The sequence below is a fragment of the Sceloporus undulatus genome, chromosome 1, assembly GCF_019175285.1.
Source record: "Sceloporus undulatus isolate JIND9_A2432 ecotype Alabama chromosome 1, SceUnd_v1.1, whole genome shotgun sequence".
In the NCBI taxonomy this organism is placed as follows: Eukaryota; Metazoa; Chordata; class Lepidosauria; order Squamata; family Phrynosomatidae; genus Sceloporus; species Sceloporus undulatus.
The window spans coordinates 181,662,519-181,676,275 of NC_056522.1; the positions used below are offsets into that span (position 1 = coordinate 181,662,519).

At 38.4% G+C, this 13,757-nt stretch overlaps 1 protein-coding gene across 1 annotated transcript in view; it reads right to left on the bottom strand.

The window, feature by feature from the left end:
- MACROD2 (mono-ADP ribosylhydrolase 2) overlaps positions 1-13,757 on the bottom strand; it is a 1,190,526-nt gene that overhangs the window by 1,010,822 nt on the left and 165,947 nt on the right. The window contains exon 4 of the mRNA XM_042468449.1: positions 5,311-5,340. Within this exon, the coding sequence (XP_042324383.1) occupies positions 5,311-5,340 (30 nt within the window). The remainder of the gene's footprint in view (positions 1-5,310; positions 5,341-13,757) is intronic.

The window sequence follows — 13,757 nt, forward strand, 5'->3', positions numbered from 1 at the left end:
GGAATAAAATGGCATTAAATAACAGTCCAAAAGTTAAATACTAAGGGAAATAATCAATGCTTTAAAATATATTGTGTCTCAAAATCCACATTAAGAAAACACTACAATGAATTTTAAATAACCAAAAATAATGTCTCTTGAAATACAACTGCCAATATCACTCAATTCTAGAGACTGCTGAACTATAAAGCTAATCAATAGCCAACCTCTGTAATCTCATAAAAGTTCAGTGAGAAGAACTTATTCTCATTTAACTTTGGGAGTGATGTTTCTTACAAGATAATCTCTATCTTTCTGTGTTACAAAAATAAACACTCCAGTTTGCCTTCTTCCACAAAATGTGCTAATATTATTTGCACGTTTGTGGCAATATACTGATTAACGATTTCAATATTTTAGTGGCTTTTAGAAGAGACAGCACAAACTGTCAAAGGCTCTGATGATCAGCACCCTAGCTAGGAGTCTACAAAACATGGAGTTTGATTGGTAGTTTTTCTTTAAAGTAGAAGGTTAATTGGAATCAAAAGTAGGCAACTGCTCTCTAAAACGTTATTGTCATATCAGACATTGCCATGTGCCTTCAAGTAATTTCTACCTTATGGCAATCTTTAAAACTACCATCAGGTTTCCTTGCCAAGATTTGTTCAGAGAAGGTTTGCCTTCGCCTTCCTCTGAGGCTGAGAGGGTATGATTTGCCCAAGATCATCCAGAGAGTTTCCATGGCTGAGCAGGGATTCAAACCCTGTTCTCCAGAGTTGTTGTCCAATGCCCAAACCACTACACCATGCTCGTTCTCGATATTGGGTATACAGGTCACCTTAAATGCCTTTTCCAGACATTCATCTGTCTTCAACAAAACCACAATATGGCTACTTTTACAACCTCTGCATGTATACATGCATGCATATACAGTGCACCCATGTCATATGCAGGCGCATTATACGCTGCTTTCGGCATACACTGAAAGCAGCACTGGAAGAAGCAGCGCCATGCACCGGAAGAAACAATGGTGCACGCACCCTTGGTGCACACTGTCGCAAGCATGAGCCCCATTACTTCTAATGGGGCTTAAGCATACGTGCAATTTCTTTTGCACGGGGGGCCCAGAACGGATCCCAACGTAAAAGAAGGGACCACTGTATATATAGACATTCATCTATCTTCAACAAAACCACAGTATGGCTACATTTACAACCCATGCATGCATGCATGCATACAAACACACACACACACACAGAGAGAGAGAGAGAGAGAGAGAGAGATTGTATGTGTATCTATACACATGCATGTCTGGAAAAATAATTTTAGGTGTCTCATATGCCTGATAGAGAGAACCAGCATGGTTTAGTGGTTTGGGCATTGGGCAAACAACTCTGGAGAACAAGGTTCAAAAAGGGTATTTATGCATCTGAACCAATCTACACGGAAATCTCATTTAAGTTCCTGATACACAAACACACACACACACACACAAACATATATCTCATGAACTTAAATGAGATTTCTGTGTGGACTGGTTCACACCAACATCAGTACCCTTTTGATGCACCATAGCTACTTTTGAGAGTTCATAAATGACATTTTAACAGGCTCAAATGGATTGTATTTAAAATTGTTAATATGTGATCTGACATGTGGTATGAAATCTATGTGATAGTTCACTCTCACGCAGAAGTCGCTCCCCTAACTGTGCAGAAGTCAGCTGAAGTACATATAAACTGGCCCAAGGAATGCATACTTCCTCGTGTAGGAGCCGATGGCTTTTTGCCTCCCTTTAAGATTCTGAGAATGTTGTCAGAGATTTAATTCAAACTGAAAACAGAGGCAAGAGTGGTTTTCAAAGTCAAACAAAACTTATCACCACGGTAGTATTTACCTCATCCTTATCTCACTGAAAAAGAGCACCATCAAGGCTGCTAGTCAGACACCAGATTTAATGTGACAGCTATCTCAGTGTGCACTTCCTTCCTTCCTTGAGGAGACGAGCTATACATTTTATTTAAATTCTTTTTGCCAAGTAGGGCAGTGTAGCAATGAGACCGCTGTTTTGTTAGTACACCTCTCATTACAAAATTATACCAGTATTAATTCAGGTCCCACTACATTGCTTACTCAGCCCACTGTCTAGAACATATTTTCTTTCACATCAAATTAATACAAATATCAAATAATAATTCTGTGATCAATGTGAAAATAATAGCCACTAGCTGTCTACTGTGCTTCAGATTTTAAGGAATATATGAAACGGAGCTCAACTCTCTATCTCATCTGGCATCATTATGTAAGGAAAGAACAGCAAATGCAGACAATAATTCTAGTATGCTAGCTGTATTTCTATGAAATTAATATAGAAATAACCTGCAATAGCCACTCTTTTAATCCACTTTTCTGTATACAATAGGTTTCCAACACAACAAAAGTGTTTTTGTGGGTTTTTCAGGCTATGTGGCCATGTTCTAGAAGAGTTTATTCCTGACGTTTCGCCAGCATCTGTGGCTCACAATGAAAGTGGTTCACAATGAAGAGGGGGAAGGGAACAATGCCATCATGACAGATCATGTCTACATAAAGCAGTCCAGGATTATCACATTTCTTCTCTTTCATATGCAACATATGTAACTAATCTGGACACTGTTTTCACCAGATGTAGGGATGCCGTGGCCTTATCAGATACTAAGATGACAGCCTCACCAGAGTTAAGTGTCTTGCTTGTGGCCTCAACATCTATACAAGCCTATTAAGAGATATTCCAGTAATGATAGAAATAATTCACATTTCAAAAGGAAGAAATATGGGCCATCACCCAATCAAAACTGAATACTTTTTAAAACCCCAGTGATTTCAACTGAAGAATTAAACATGTGTTTAAACCTTTCCCATTTAAATTAGTAAAACTTCAAAGTGATTCACTTTGTTAAATTGTGCTCATATTGTGAAGTCGAAGGCTTTCATGGCCGGCATCCATAGTTTTTTGTGGATTTTTGGGCTATGTGGGCATGTTCTAGAAGAGTTTATTCCTGACGTTTCGCCGGCATCTGTGGCTGTCATCTTCTCTGCCTCTGACCACATGGCCACATAGGCCGAAAAACCCACAAAACACTATGTGCTCATATTGTTTATCTTCTTAGTTTACAGCAAAGATCATTAGCATTTTGCAAAAGGGATTTTGGAGTAAAAATGGCCAGGGAATACATATATGTATATACTGCACCCAAACACATACCCCCACACCCTTACTGTCTTTGATTTTATCTAGAAAAAAATGGCCAGAGTGCCTCAAGAAGTAGAAGGAGAATTCCTACCAAGGAAGAAAAATATGATGAAAAGCGTTACTGTCAATATGAAGTAGAAATGATCAGCATTTCTGGGTAATGACTGAAGTGCTCTTTAACAAGATGAAAGTATTAAGTATCTATGCAAATCCAGTCCTGCTCTCTGTGGAATAAAATTCAACTCATCACACTTGCTGTAAAAATGAGGATACATCACACAATTACCCAAAAGGCAGGAAGAAATCTTTTAAAATGTTAGAAATCTATAAATATTATAATCTACCATGACTGTTAACAGTTTTCTGATGTTTCAGTTATATTTTTAATTACCTTTTGCTTATCCTCCATTAATCCTTGTATATTTCTAAAATGTAACACATTTAGAATCAAAAGAATCAGATGAAAAAGCGAGATTGGAGATTTCTTACATACAGTGAACCCTTGTTATCCGCTGGGGTTTGGTTCCAAGATCCCCCGTGTATAACAAAATCCGTGGATGCTCAAGTCCCATTAAATATAATGATATAGCACAATGGTGTCCCTTATAAAAAATGGAAAATCAAGGTTTGATATTTGAAATTTATACTTTTTTTGAACATTTTCAAACCGTGGATGCTTGAATCAGTGTACAAAAATCTGTGTATAAGAAGGGCCAACTGTACTAGTTTGTAAAATAACCAGTTCCCAGCATGCCATGTGTCTCTCTGGCACATACTAAGTATTTTGTGAACAAGAGTATAGAGTCAACTCATCAAAAGCACATCAGTTCTTGTAGGTTTGAGTTTTGGAAGGATCTTATTCACACGCTTCAAACTCGGGGTTTTATTGCCTTCCTAGAGTTTGGAATGCTACTGTGAAGAAGAGTGCCAAAGCATCTTGCCACCGCCGCTCAGTTACAGATGTGTTCAGCATGCCACTGTATTTCATTATTTTCATAAAAAAAATAACTTTCCTACTTTTGTTCCCTCTATTCCTCTTTCAAAAGGAAGCTTCAGAGCTGTAAGGTAAAGCAAGCAATGCATGTGACACTCTTCAGACTCCCCATAAAAGGAATGAACGCTCATCCACATGTAAGATTAGGCTTGTATGTAAAACAGATTTACCCATATAGTCAATGTTTCATCCCTAATGGTGTTTTGAAGAATGCATTTGAAAAGCCAGTGGTGAATCTGCAATGCTGTTTGCTAGGACAATGCTTAGATTCCTTCTGACTCTTAAAGCATTCACTTTTTCTGTTCTAAATAGATTATTCAGTCTGCAGAAGCAGCAGAGATCTCCACATTATTTTCACTATAACCGAGGAAGGGGTAGGAAAATATGACTAATGGTATTACATTTGTAATATTTCTCACCAGGAGGCTATCTTACTCTTTCATATGTCTCTGTACAAGCCAAATGAGAAACATAATGGCAACAAAACAAAACCCTCATATTATTATCTCCCTCCAAAACTGTCGAGACAGCTTTCAGAGCTATAAAACTGTAAGCAAAATAACGACAGGTTCATCAAGGAGAAATGGGGAAAGTGAAAAAAGAGATGTCTGCATTTCTCTGAGTAATAGAAAGTCTGGCATTATTGCGTGCTAAATTATTTTGTGCTTTAGTAATTCAAGGCCAGTAAAGCACTAAGGAAAACCAGAAGGTCAGTTATGACCTCCCTTGAAAATACATTGATTACAGAATCATGGTTGAGAAATGATTCAGAAATCTAAAAGTCTTGCTTCCCTTTTTTACTAGATAATAGATCCTAAAGGTCTTTGTGGGTGTAATAGAATTTAGTCAGATTATGGCTATTCCGAATCCATGAGTTAATATAAGGTGAATATATACTGACAAACATGTTCAAGAACTGCCAGTCCAACAAGTGACAAAAAGATTATCTGCATTTTAAGATAGCAGATGTTTAGAAGTTTCAGCATACACTTAAATTGGCCACTGTTAAATCAATTTACTGAATAGTGTAATGTTTACATTGTGCTTTTTATAAAAAAATCAATTTGCTTCTTGCCATATTTAGGAAAAATAAAATTAAACTTACCACCGCCACCTCCAAGAAGACTTGAATTAGCTGTGGAAGAAAGAACAAAACCAAGGATTAGATTTTCAAATATTAACATTTATAGCAACTTTCGTTTTTAAAAAACAAAAATATTTGACGATATAGAAAAAGAAACATGACTTTGATTTCAACACAGAACATTTTCTTTCTTATAACAAAGACTGTACCCCATTTCATAATTTAATTTTTAAATGACATATAGAACAATGTGCTCCTTCTTTGCCTGTACAACTTAAATCAAAGGGATGAACCAAGCCACACATTCATCTGTAGAGGCCTTTAAATAGCTTGGCCCTGATGAACTTCTCTTTGCCAAGAAAAGCTGCTCTGAGCATCTTTTCCCATCAGTGATCCAGCCCCATCAACCTCTGCAGGAAAACCATTCTTAGATCATTACAGACATACCTCCATTAGCAAAGCCTATGACAGTTCATCTCTTTTTTACAAAGTACTTTTACATAGTGAAAGAAAAAAAGGCATCCATGGATCCATTTTGGAAGCAGCTTTCGAGTGGTTTCTAGAATATTTTTGTTTGAAAGGTTTACATAATCTGTTTTTGTTTTGTTTTTTTTCATTTCACACGTTCATATTGTTAGTTTTGAGTCAAAAGGTTGCTGAGACATGTTCAGGTGTAGCCCCACTGGCCATGCAGCAAAATACAATAACAACCAATATGCACAAAATAGTGATATCTTTATTGGGAGAACCAAAAATGCAAAACATACATCGCACAAGCTTTCAAAGCACCACTGGCTTTGATGTTAAAAATGGAAAAGAAAAGAAAATGATATTGTTAAAGTTGCAGGCCTACATTTTGTCAAGATATTGTTTTTGTTGTTGTTAGTTATCGGCAGCCTTCGATACCATTGACCATGGTATCCTTCTGGAACGCTTGAGAGAGTTAGGAAGCTTAGAAGCTCCCATTCCTCTAAGATGTTGAATGTTAAAGCTGAAGCCTGAGTCTCCCCATCTCTCCCCCCCCATCAAAAAAATTCTGAGCACTCATTTTAAAAGTTCAAACAGTTCAACTGATTTGGGGAGTCCATACAAGGCCACTTGCTCAACCTGAAATAAAACAAGATATAGATTCTGCAAACCAGCCCTTTGACAGGGGCAGCCCTACAAGGATACAAAGGCCACATAACTAGAAACAGACCAATGATATTTATTGCTGATAAACCTACTGAAGATTTCTGCTTTAAAGGAAAAGACCCCATGCAAACATGCATATGTGCGATGAACACGTACATGTACATATTCACACCAGTCAAACTACATTTTAACTACTGAAGTATATACTTAGCTTGTCAAGATGTTTGTTTCACCCCCTTATAATCCATCACTCAATGTCTGAAGAGTACAACAGTAGAAAAGTGGAAGCTGAAAGGGGAGGAGGAGTAAATCCTAAAAGTGTCATCTAAAGCCATCATTCTGATAAGTGCAGAATTTTGACCTCAAGTAGCCCATTTCAAGTCAAACCTATAGCCCCTGAAATGATCACAAAACCCCCTACACAGGGACCACACAGACCATTTTAAAATATGACAGCACAAAACATCCTCACGCTCTTGCACATTCTCTTGCACTCCTAATTAAGAATGCACATAACTTCACAATGCACTTATGATTAATAGTGTATATAACTCTGTTACATGGTCACAAAATAATGGGCACATATTATTTTTATTTGCTGTCCATTTAATTAATGCAGACCAGTCCTCACTTCCTGTTTCCTTTCCGTGGATAAAACGTAAAGAGAAATGCTCTAGAGCACTCTTCTTCTGTTTTATCTATCCTTGACTAGATGTGGCACAGGATACTTAAAGGCACAAATCAAGCACAGGCTGTTCCTGTATCAAACAGTGGAGAGAGTGCTTTGTGAAACCCTTCTCTTTTCTCCTCCTCCTCCTCCTATCCCGATTATCAGACGGAAAATCACAAGAGATTTGTATGGGCAAAGGTCCAAACATCATGATTAAATGGTGTACATATACAAACAAATGTACACTACAGAAATAGCAATAGCAAGTACATTACTATACCGCTTATCAGTGCACTTAAGCACTCCCTCTTCTTCTTCCCCTCCTTTTCTCCTTCAAGCCCTTCTCTCATGCCACTGTCACACCAGAACTTTATATGTTTCTCCACTATTATCTGCTGCAGAGAGATCCCAAACTGCTTTGAAAAAGCTGCCTGCACCTCCATGAGCACTGCCCCTTCACTGAGCATGCATCCAGGAGCATCTGAGAAGCAGAGGGATTAGACTAGAATGCTAACCCTAAAATTAAACCTCTGTCCCTTGTTATTCACTTATTTCTTTATTATAAATATTACTTACACCATGTCATTCTTCCAAGGAGCTCAAGGCAACTTACCTGGTTCTGCCCCAAACACCATGTGAGGAAGATTTGGCTGAGAAATACTGTATATACTCGACTATAAGTCGACCTCATGTATAATTCGAAGGCTTTGGGGCCAAAATTATGGATTTTGATATAACTCGTGGATAAGTTGAGGGTAAAACTTAGAGGCATGTAACAAAGGATCTAAAGGATGATGCAGAGCAAAATGATGCCAAAGGCATAACTGTTTGTGCTCATCCTAAAGGCTGGATGAATGAGAGACAAGAGGGGATCTATGCTTCTTTTTGTGCTCCCAGGATGAACTAGGCTCTTGCCTTTTAGCACTCTACTCAGAGAAGTTAAAGTACAGTGCTTACATTGACCCTTGGATAAGTCAACCCAGGTTTTTGGGGTCAATTTTTTGACCAAAATTTCTAGACTTATACATGAGCATATACAGTAGTTGCTACCACAAGGTTTCGCAGTAAACTTCCATAGTCACAAACAGCTTCCCCCCCCCCCCCCCCCCCCATCATATTATATATTTGGATACATCAGGAGCAGAAAGCTTTTTTAATGGTATATTATTTTCTCAGGCTAAAACATATTTTGCCTATATGTACTGCAAAATTTGTTTACTATAAAATACTATTATTTCCACAATGTCTCTAGAGATAACATGTTTGCAACACTGTAAACAATTTAAATGAGCAGCATTGATTACGTTTGCTGAAAAACATAAATTTAGCCACTTTAAAAATGCTATTTTCCCCAACAGGAATATACTTTTAGCATGCAGTAATGGGTTCAAAAAAAACAATAACTGATATGTTATGCAACAGATCGTCTGTTGCTGTACTAAAATACACTTTAACACTTTAATCCATACCTAACTGGTACAACAGAAAAATAAATGTTTCATTTATAGGAATTTTATAGTCATCCCTCCATATCCATGGATTTTTTATCCATGGATTCAAGCAGCCGCGGTTTGAAAATATCTTTAAAATATGTGAATTCCAAAAAGCAAACCTGGATTTTGCTAATTTGTACAAAGGACATCATCTTACTGTGCCTTTGTATTTAACGGGATTTGGGCATCCACAGATTTTGTTATCAATTGGGGGGGGGGTCCTGGAACCAAATCCTAGTGGATACCAAGGACCCACTGTACTATTATTGATAATAGTAAAATATAATATAGTATTATAATATTATTAATTATATACAGTGGGCCCTCCCTCGCCTTACGCGGGGATCCGTTCTGAATCCCTCCGCGTAAGGCGAATTCCATCTATGCTCAAGCCCCATTGTAAACAATGGGGCTCGTGCACGGCGGCGCGGCAGCGCGTGGGGCGCAACGGGCACGAGCACCCATTCAATTGAATGGGACGCGCCGCCCCTTCCGCCCCACGCGCGCCCCACGGCTTGAGCACATATGCGTATGACACGGGCGCGCTGTAATATACATTTTGATTCTGGGATAAGTGAAAGAAGGAAAGGGTTTTTTTTTAAAGGTCGTCAATAAAACATCATAGAGATGTGACAGCTGATGAGCAGGATACCAGAAATTTACAATATAGGCATCTAGATTTCCTCCTACACATTTCAGGAGATATCTTTACCTGTCACCTGCTTTGTTTGATCTGTTCTCTCTCACACACACGCACACAGACAAAGCCCAGAGAGGATGAAGTAAAGAACAAGACAGGGCTAGTGAGAGCAAGCTATACTGTTTGGAATGATACATAGTAAGAGATCTATTCAACAAGATACGAAAAACAGAACTGAACATTGTTTGGACAAAATAAACCTTTTGCCATAAATACAAATAATCAACGCCTAATATATACAAGTTCAATCCCAGATGTGGTCAATTTTAATTTGCAGCTTCATGCTTTTCTTACGTTGTTTCTGTTTCTAATATTCTGGATAAGAAAAGGTAAAAGGTATGCCTTGGGGGAAAAGGAAGGGATCCCTCTGCTTACATTGTTAAGGGTGAGAATCCAATAATAACAGCAATGGCAATAGCAAGTACATTTCTATATTGCTTACTGATGTACTACGTGGTTTACAAAGTGTAAGCTAATTACCCCCAACAAACTGGATACTCATTTTAGCAACCTATGGAAGGATGCCAGGATGAGTTGACCCAGAGCCCCTGGCTGGTATTGAACTCACAACCTTGTGGTTTGTGAGAACCACTGCACCACCAGGCCTCCTGTATATGTATGTGCCTTCAAGTTGCCTGTTGACTTATGGTGACCTCATGGATTAGATAATAGTTTTCCTCAGAGGTGGTTTTGCCAGTTCCCTCCTCTGAAATATATCCTATAGCACTTGATATCCGTGGGTGATCTCCCATCCAAGTACTAACCAGGGCTGATCCTGCTTAGCTTCCAAGATCAGACAGGATCTGTTGACTTTAGGATATTTAGGCTCCATAATATCTGTCCACAGATATGCATACAGCTCACTCCAAATAGTTGAGTCAGTGTCTAGGTTTTATTTGTGATATATGGTGTGTTCATTGCTATAGATGGGTAAATTATTTTAACAATGAAGAACTGCTTAAAATAAAAGACACCCACTCATGGTGTCCATGCCCATACTTTTTGAAAGGCTTCTGCAAAAGTCATGTTGTCACTGAAGTTGATTGTGAAATGTATCCACCCATAAGCATCAACTGTCTAGACTTCAGCTCCCACACATAAGAAGCAGGGAGACACCCATCTGTAAACACATTGTGCATAAAAAATGTTGAGCAGGAGAAGCTGGGCTTACGAATTAAAAGGAAGTAATCAATCTTAGACACTGACTAAGCATGAACACTGATTAAGCATGAACATGATGCACAACACTCCTAAACCGATCTTAGATAAACATAACAACACATGCTGATTCTCGGATGAGACTGTGTAACATTGTCAGCAATTCTGCATGAACTCTTGCTTTCCTTTAGGAAGCTGGTGATTGTTCTTAATCACTATAAGGTTCTAGCCATTCTTGGTTATCACAAGGATTCTTGTGATTAGGGCAATGAATAGGGCTCAAGACATCTGTAGTTCCATCCATATTACACAATATAAATATTTCTTTTAGACTTCTACAAAATCAGAGAATTATAACTAATAGTTATTTAGCATTCATAGTCTACATGAATGTAACCAACACCACACAAACAGGCTTCCATTCATGCAATATGCTCTTATATTCTCCTCTCCATGACACCCCCCCAAGTCTGCTCCTGAGGCTCCTACACCCTTCCAGACCAGGCTTGTGGGGGTGCCAAGAGCGGGCAGCTGAGAGGGAATAACCAGTTGCTCAGTGGATATCAGTTCTTCTGGTGGAAGGACATCACTGTACAGAATGTAATCCTCCCAACAATAACAAGCACATTATTACTGCAGATTATAGCTATTACATCCAAACAATATCAAAAGCATTAGTTATATATGGTACTGTTGCTGCTGCTGTTGTTATTGTTGTGTGCCCTCAAGTCATTTCTGACTTATGGTGACTCCCACCCCCAGGTGAACCTATCACAGAGTTTTCTGGGGTTGAGAGTTTGTGACTCACCCAAGGTCACCCAGTGGGTTTCCGGTTTTAGGCCCAACCTAAGACTCATTGAAATCAATGGGACATGATGTATATATTCAACTATAAGTCAATCTCATGTATAAGTCGAGGGCAGGTTTTGGGACCAGAACTATGGATTTTGATATGACCTGTGGATAAGTTGAGGGTAAAGTAACAAAGAATGTAAAGAATGAAGCAAAGGAAAACGATAAGAACCTAATTTTTTTGACAGGCATAATTGTTTGTGCTCACCCTAAAGGATGGATAGATGAGGGAGTTGGTGCTTCTTTTAGGTGATCCAAGAAAGGATTAAGCTCTCACCTTTCACCAGGGGATGGTTCCTTTTTTGATAGGAGTTAAAGTACAGTACTTACATTGATGCATGGATAAGTCAACTCAGTTTTTTGGGGTCAATTTTTGGACTATGATTTCTAAACTTATACATACATATAAACAGTATATTAATGTGCACTAACAGGTCCTATTGATGTTAACAGGGCTGCTCTAGTTAGGGCTAATATTGGATTTAGCTGGTTTTAGTCAGATACTGAACTCATATCTCTAAAAATTCCCCAGTCAGCATGGCCACTAGCCATTCTGGGAGTTGTAGTCCAATGAAATAACTTTCCCAAACTCTATTAATAGGAAAGGTGAGAGTAAAAAGGAGTCCATGCCTCCTAATCTGAAAATACTGAGTTGGGAGAAAAAAGGCAGCACACAGTTGGATGATTCCTCTCGGTTCCAGAAGCTCCAATAAACAACCCAGTAAACAGTTGCCCAAATGCATACCCTGTCCCTAGCCTTACAAAAACTGCAAGAGAGGGAAAGTCTATGCAGACACAAAATCAGTAATCTGACTCAACAGAGCCTAACACTTTGTCAGACAGATCATCCAAGCCGAACATGCAAATGCCCAAGGCCTTGGCTGATATTGTAATCCTGTTCTGTGGATGTAATTGAGAGGAACTTCAACTGTCTAACATGCAGGAACCGAGTCCAAACACATGAGTAATATTTTGGGTTCAGAATAAACATGAGTGACAGACACACCATTTTTTAATGACGCTAACAAAAATGGGACCACTTGGCACTCTGAGCACTGAAATTACTCTGGATGTTACTAAGAGTGAAAAGTAAGCCAAGCACAGAAAGACGAACCCAGGTTATTATTTTTGCCAAATCCAACCAGTGTGTACATAGAAAATTCTTATCTCACATTTATGCAAAAGAAATTGAGCACCGATATTAGAGGCATGAAATAGATCAGGGACCCATCCCGTTGAAGAACTCTGACATAAGTGGAAGCGTTAGAAGAACAAGAACAGCTTGTATGGATTTCAATGAAGATTGCACTGGGATAGCATCAAAAGACTATGGCCAGTAATCTTTTAATGTTTTCATAGCTGTTCCTCCAAGTTCCCTTTCATAAAAAGCTGTCAGAAATCAATCGGGCACATTTATGTATTATTGGGAAATAGAATCCTAGGCTGCATCCACACTGCAGAAATAATCCATCTTGACACCACTTTACCTGCCATGGTTCAATGCTATGGAATCCTGGGAAATGTAATTTGTTTCAGCACAAGAGCTCTCTGACAGAGAAGACTAAATGTCTCACAAAGCTACAATCCCCAGAAGTCCATAGCATTGAGCCACAGCAATTATGCTAGTATTAAACTGGATTATTTCTGCAGCCACAGAGTTGGAAGATGCCCCATGGGCAATCGGATCTAACCTCCTGCTCAATGTCTTCTTGAAGACTGAGTGCACAAGATCATGTTGCTTGTATATTATATCCCAATACTGATATAAATTTTAAAATGACGCCATTCTGTTCTGATAATGGCACATGAATGCCCAGAATTGTCTCATACAATTATTTTTTAAAAATACAAATGACCTAAAAATTGCTCTTAAACATAAACCAGAACAAAAGTATCTTTAAAACAACCTATAAGGAACTAATAAATTATGCAGCCAAATCAAACTTCACTAAAACTGTTTGCACATTATCATCTTACAACCATGAGCCTTCAGCTTGCTAAGGGTCTGCTTGAAAAGTAAAGGCTAGCCAAGATGTCATGTTCTCCTCCTGACGTGTAAAAATCTATTTTCCAATGCAGTTACATCAGAAAGTGTTTGTTACTAAAATACAGAACTGATAAACCACAAACCAATCCATCTGCTTCCCACTCAATGCACTATCAATTCTAGCTAATTTGCAAACTCTAGATATAGTAGAAACAGTTAGACAAAGCAAGTTAACATTATTTTTGCATTTATGCCATTTCTCCCTTTAATATTCCATGAAACCACAAGAATGTTTCATAGGCTTTGAAGATAAAAGAAACCACAAGCAATCAAACAGATGAAAGTGTACAGATCTTATGGATGGGGGCGGGGGGCAGGCACTATCCTTCAAGGTAGAAACACTTGTAATAGCACAGTTTTTGACAATATGGGATAGCATCTTTATCTATCAGACTATTTTTCATCTTTTCAAAT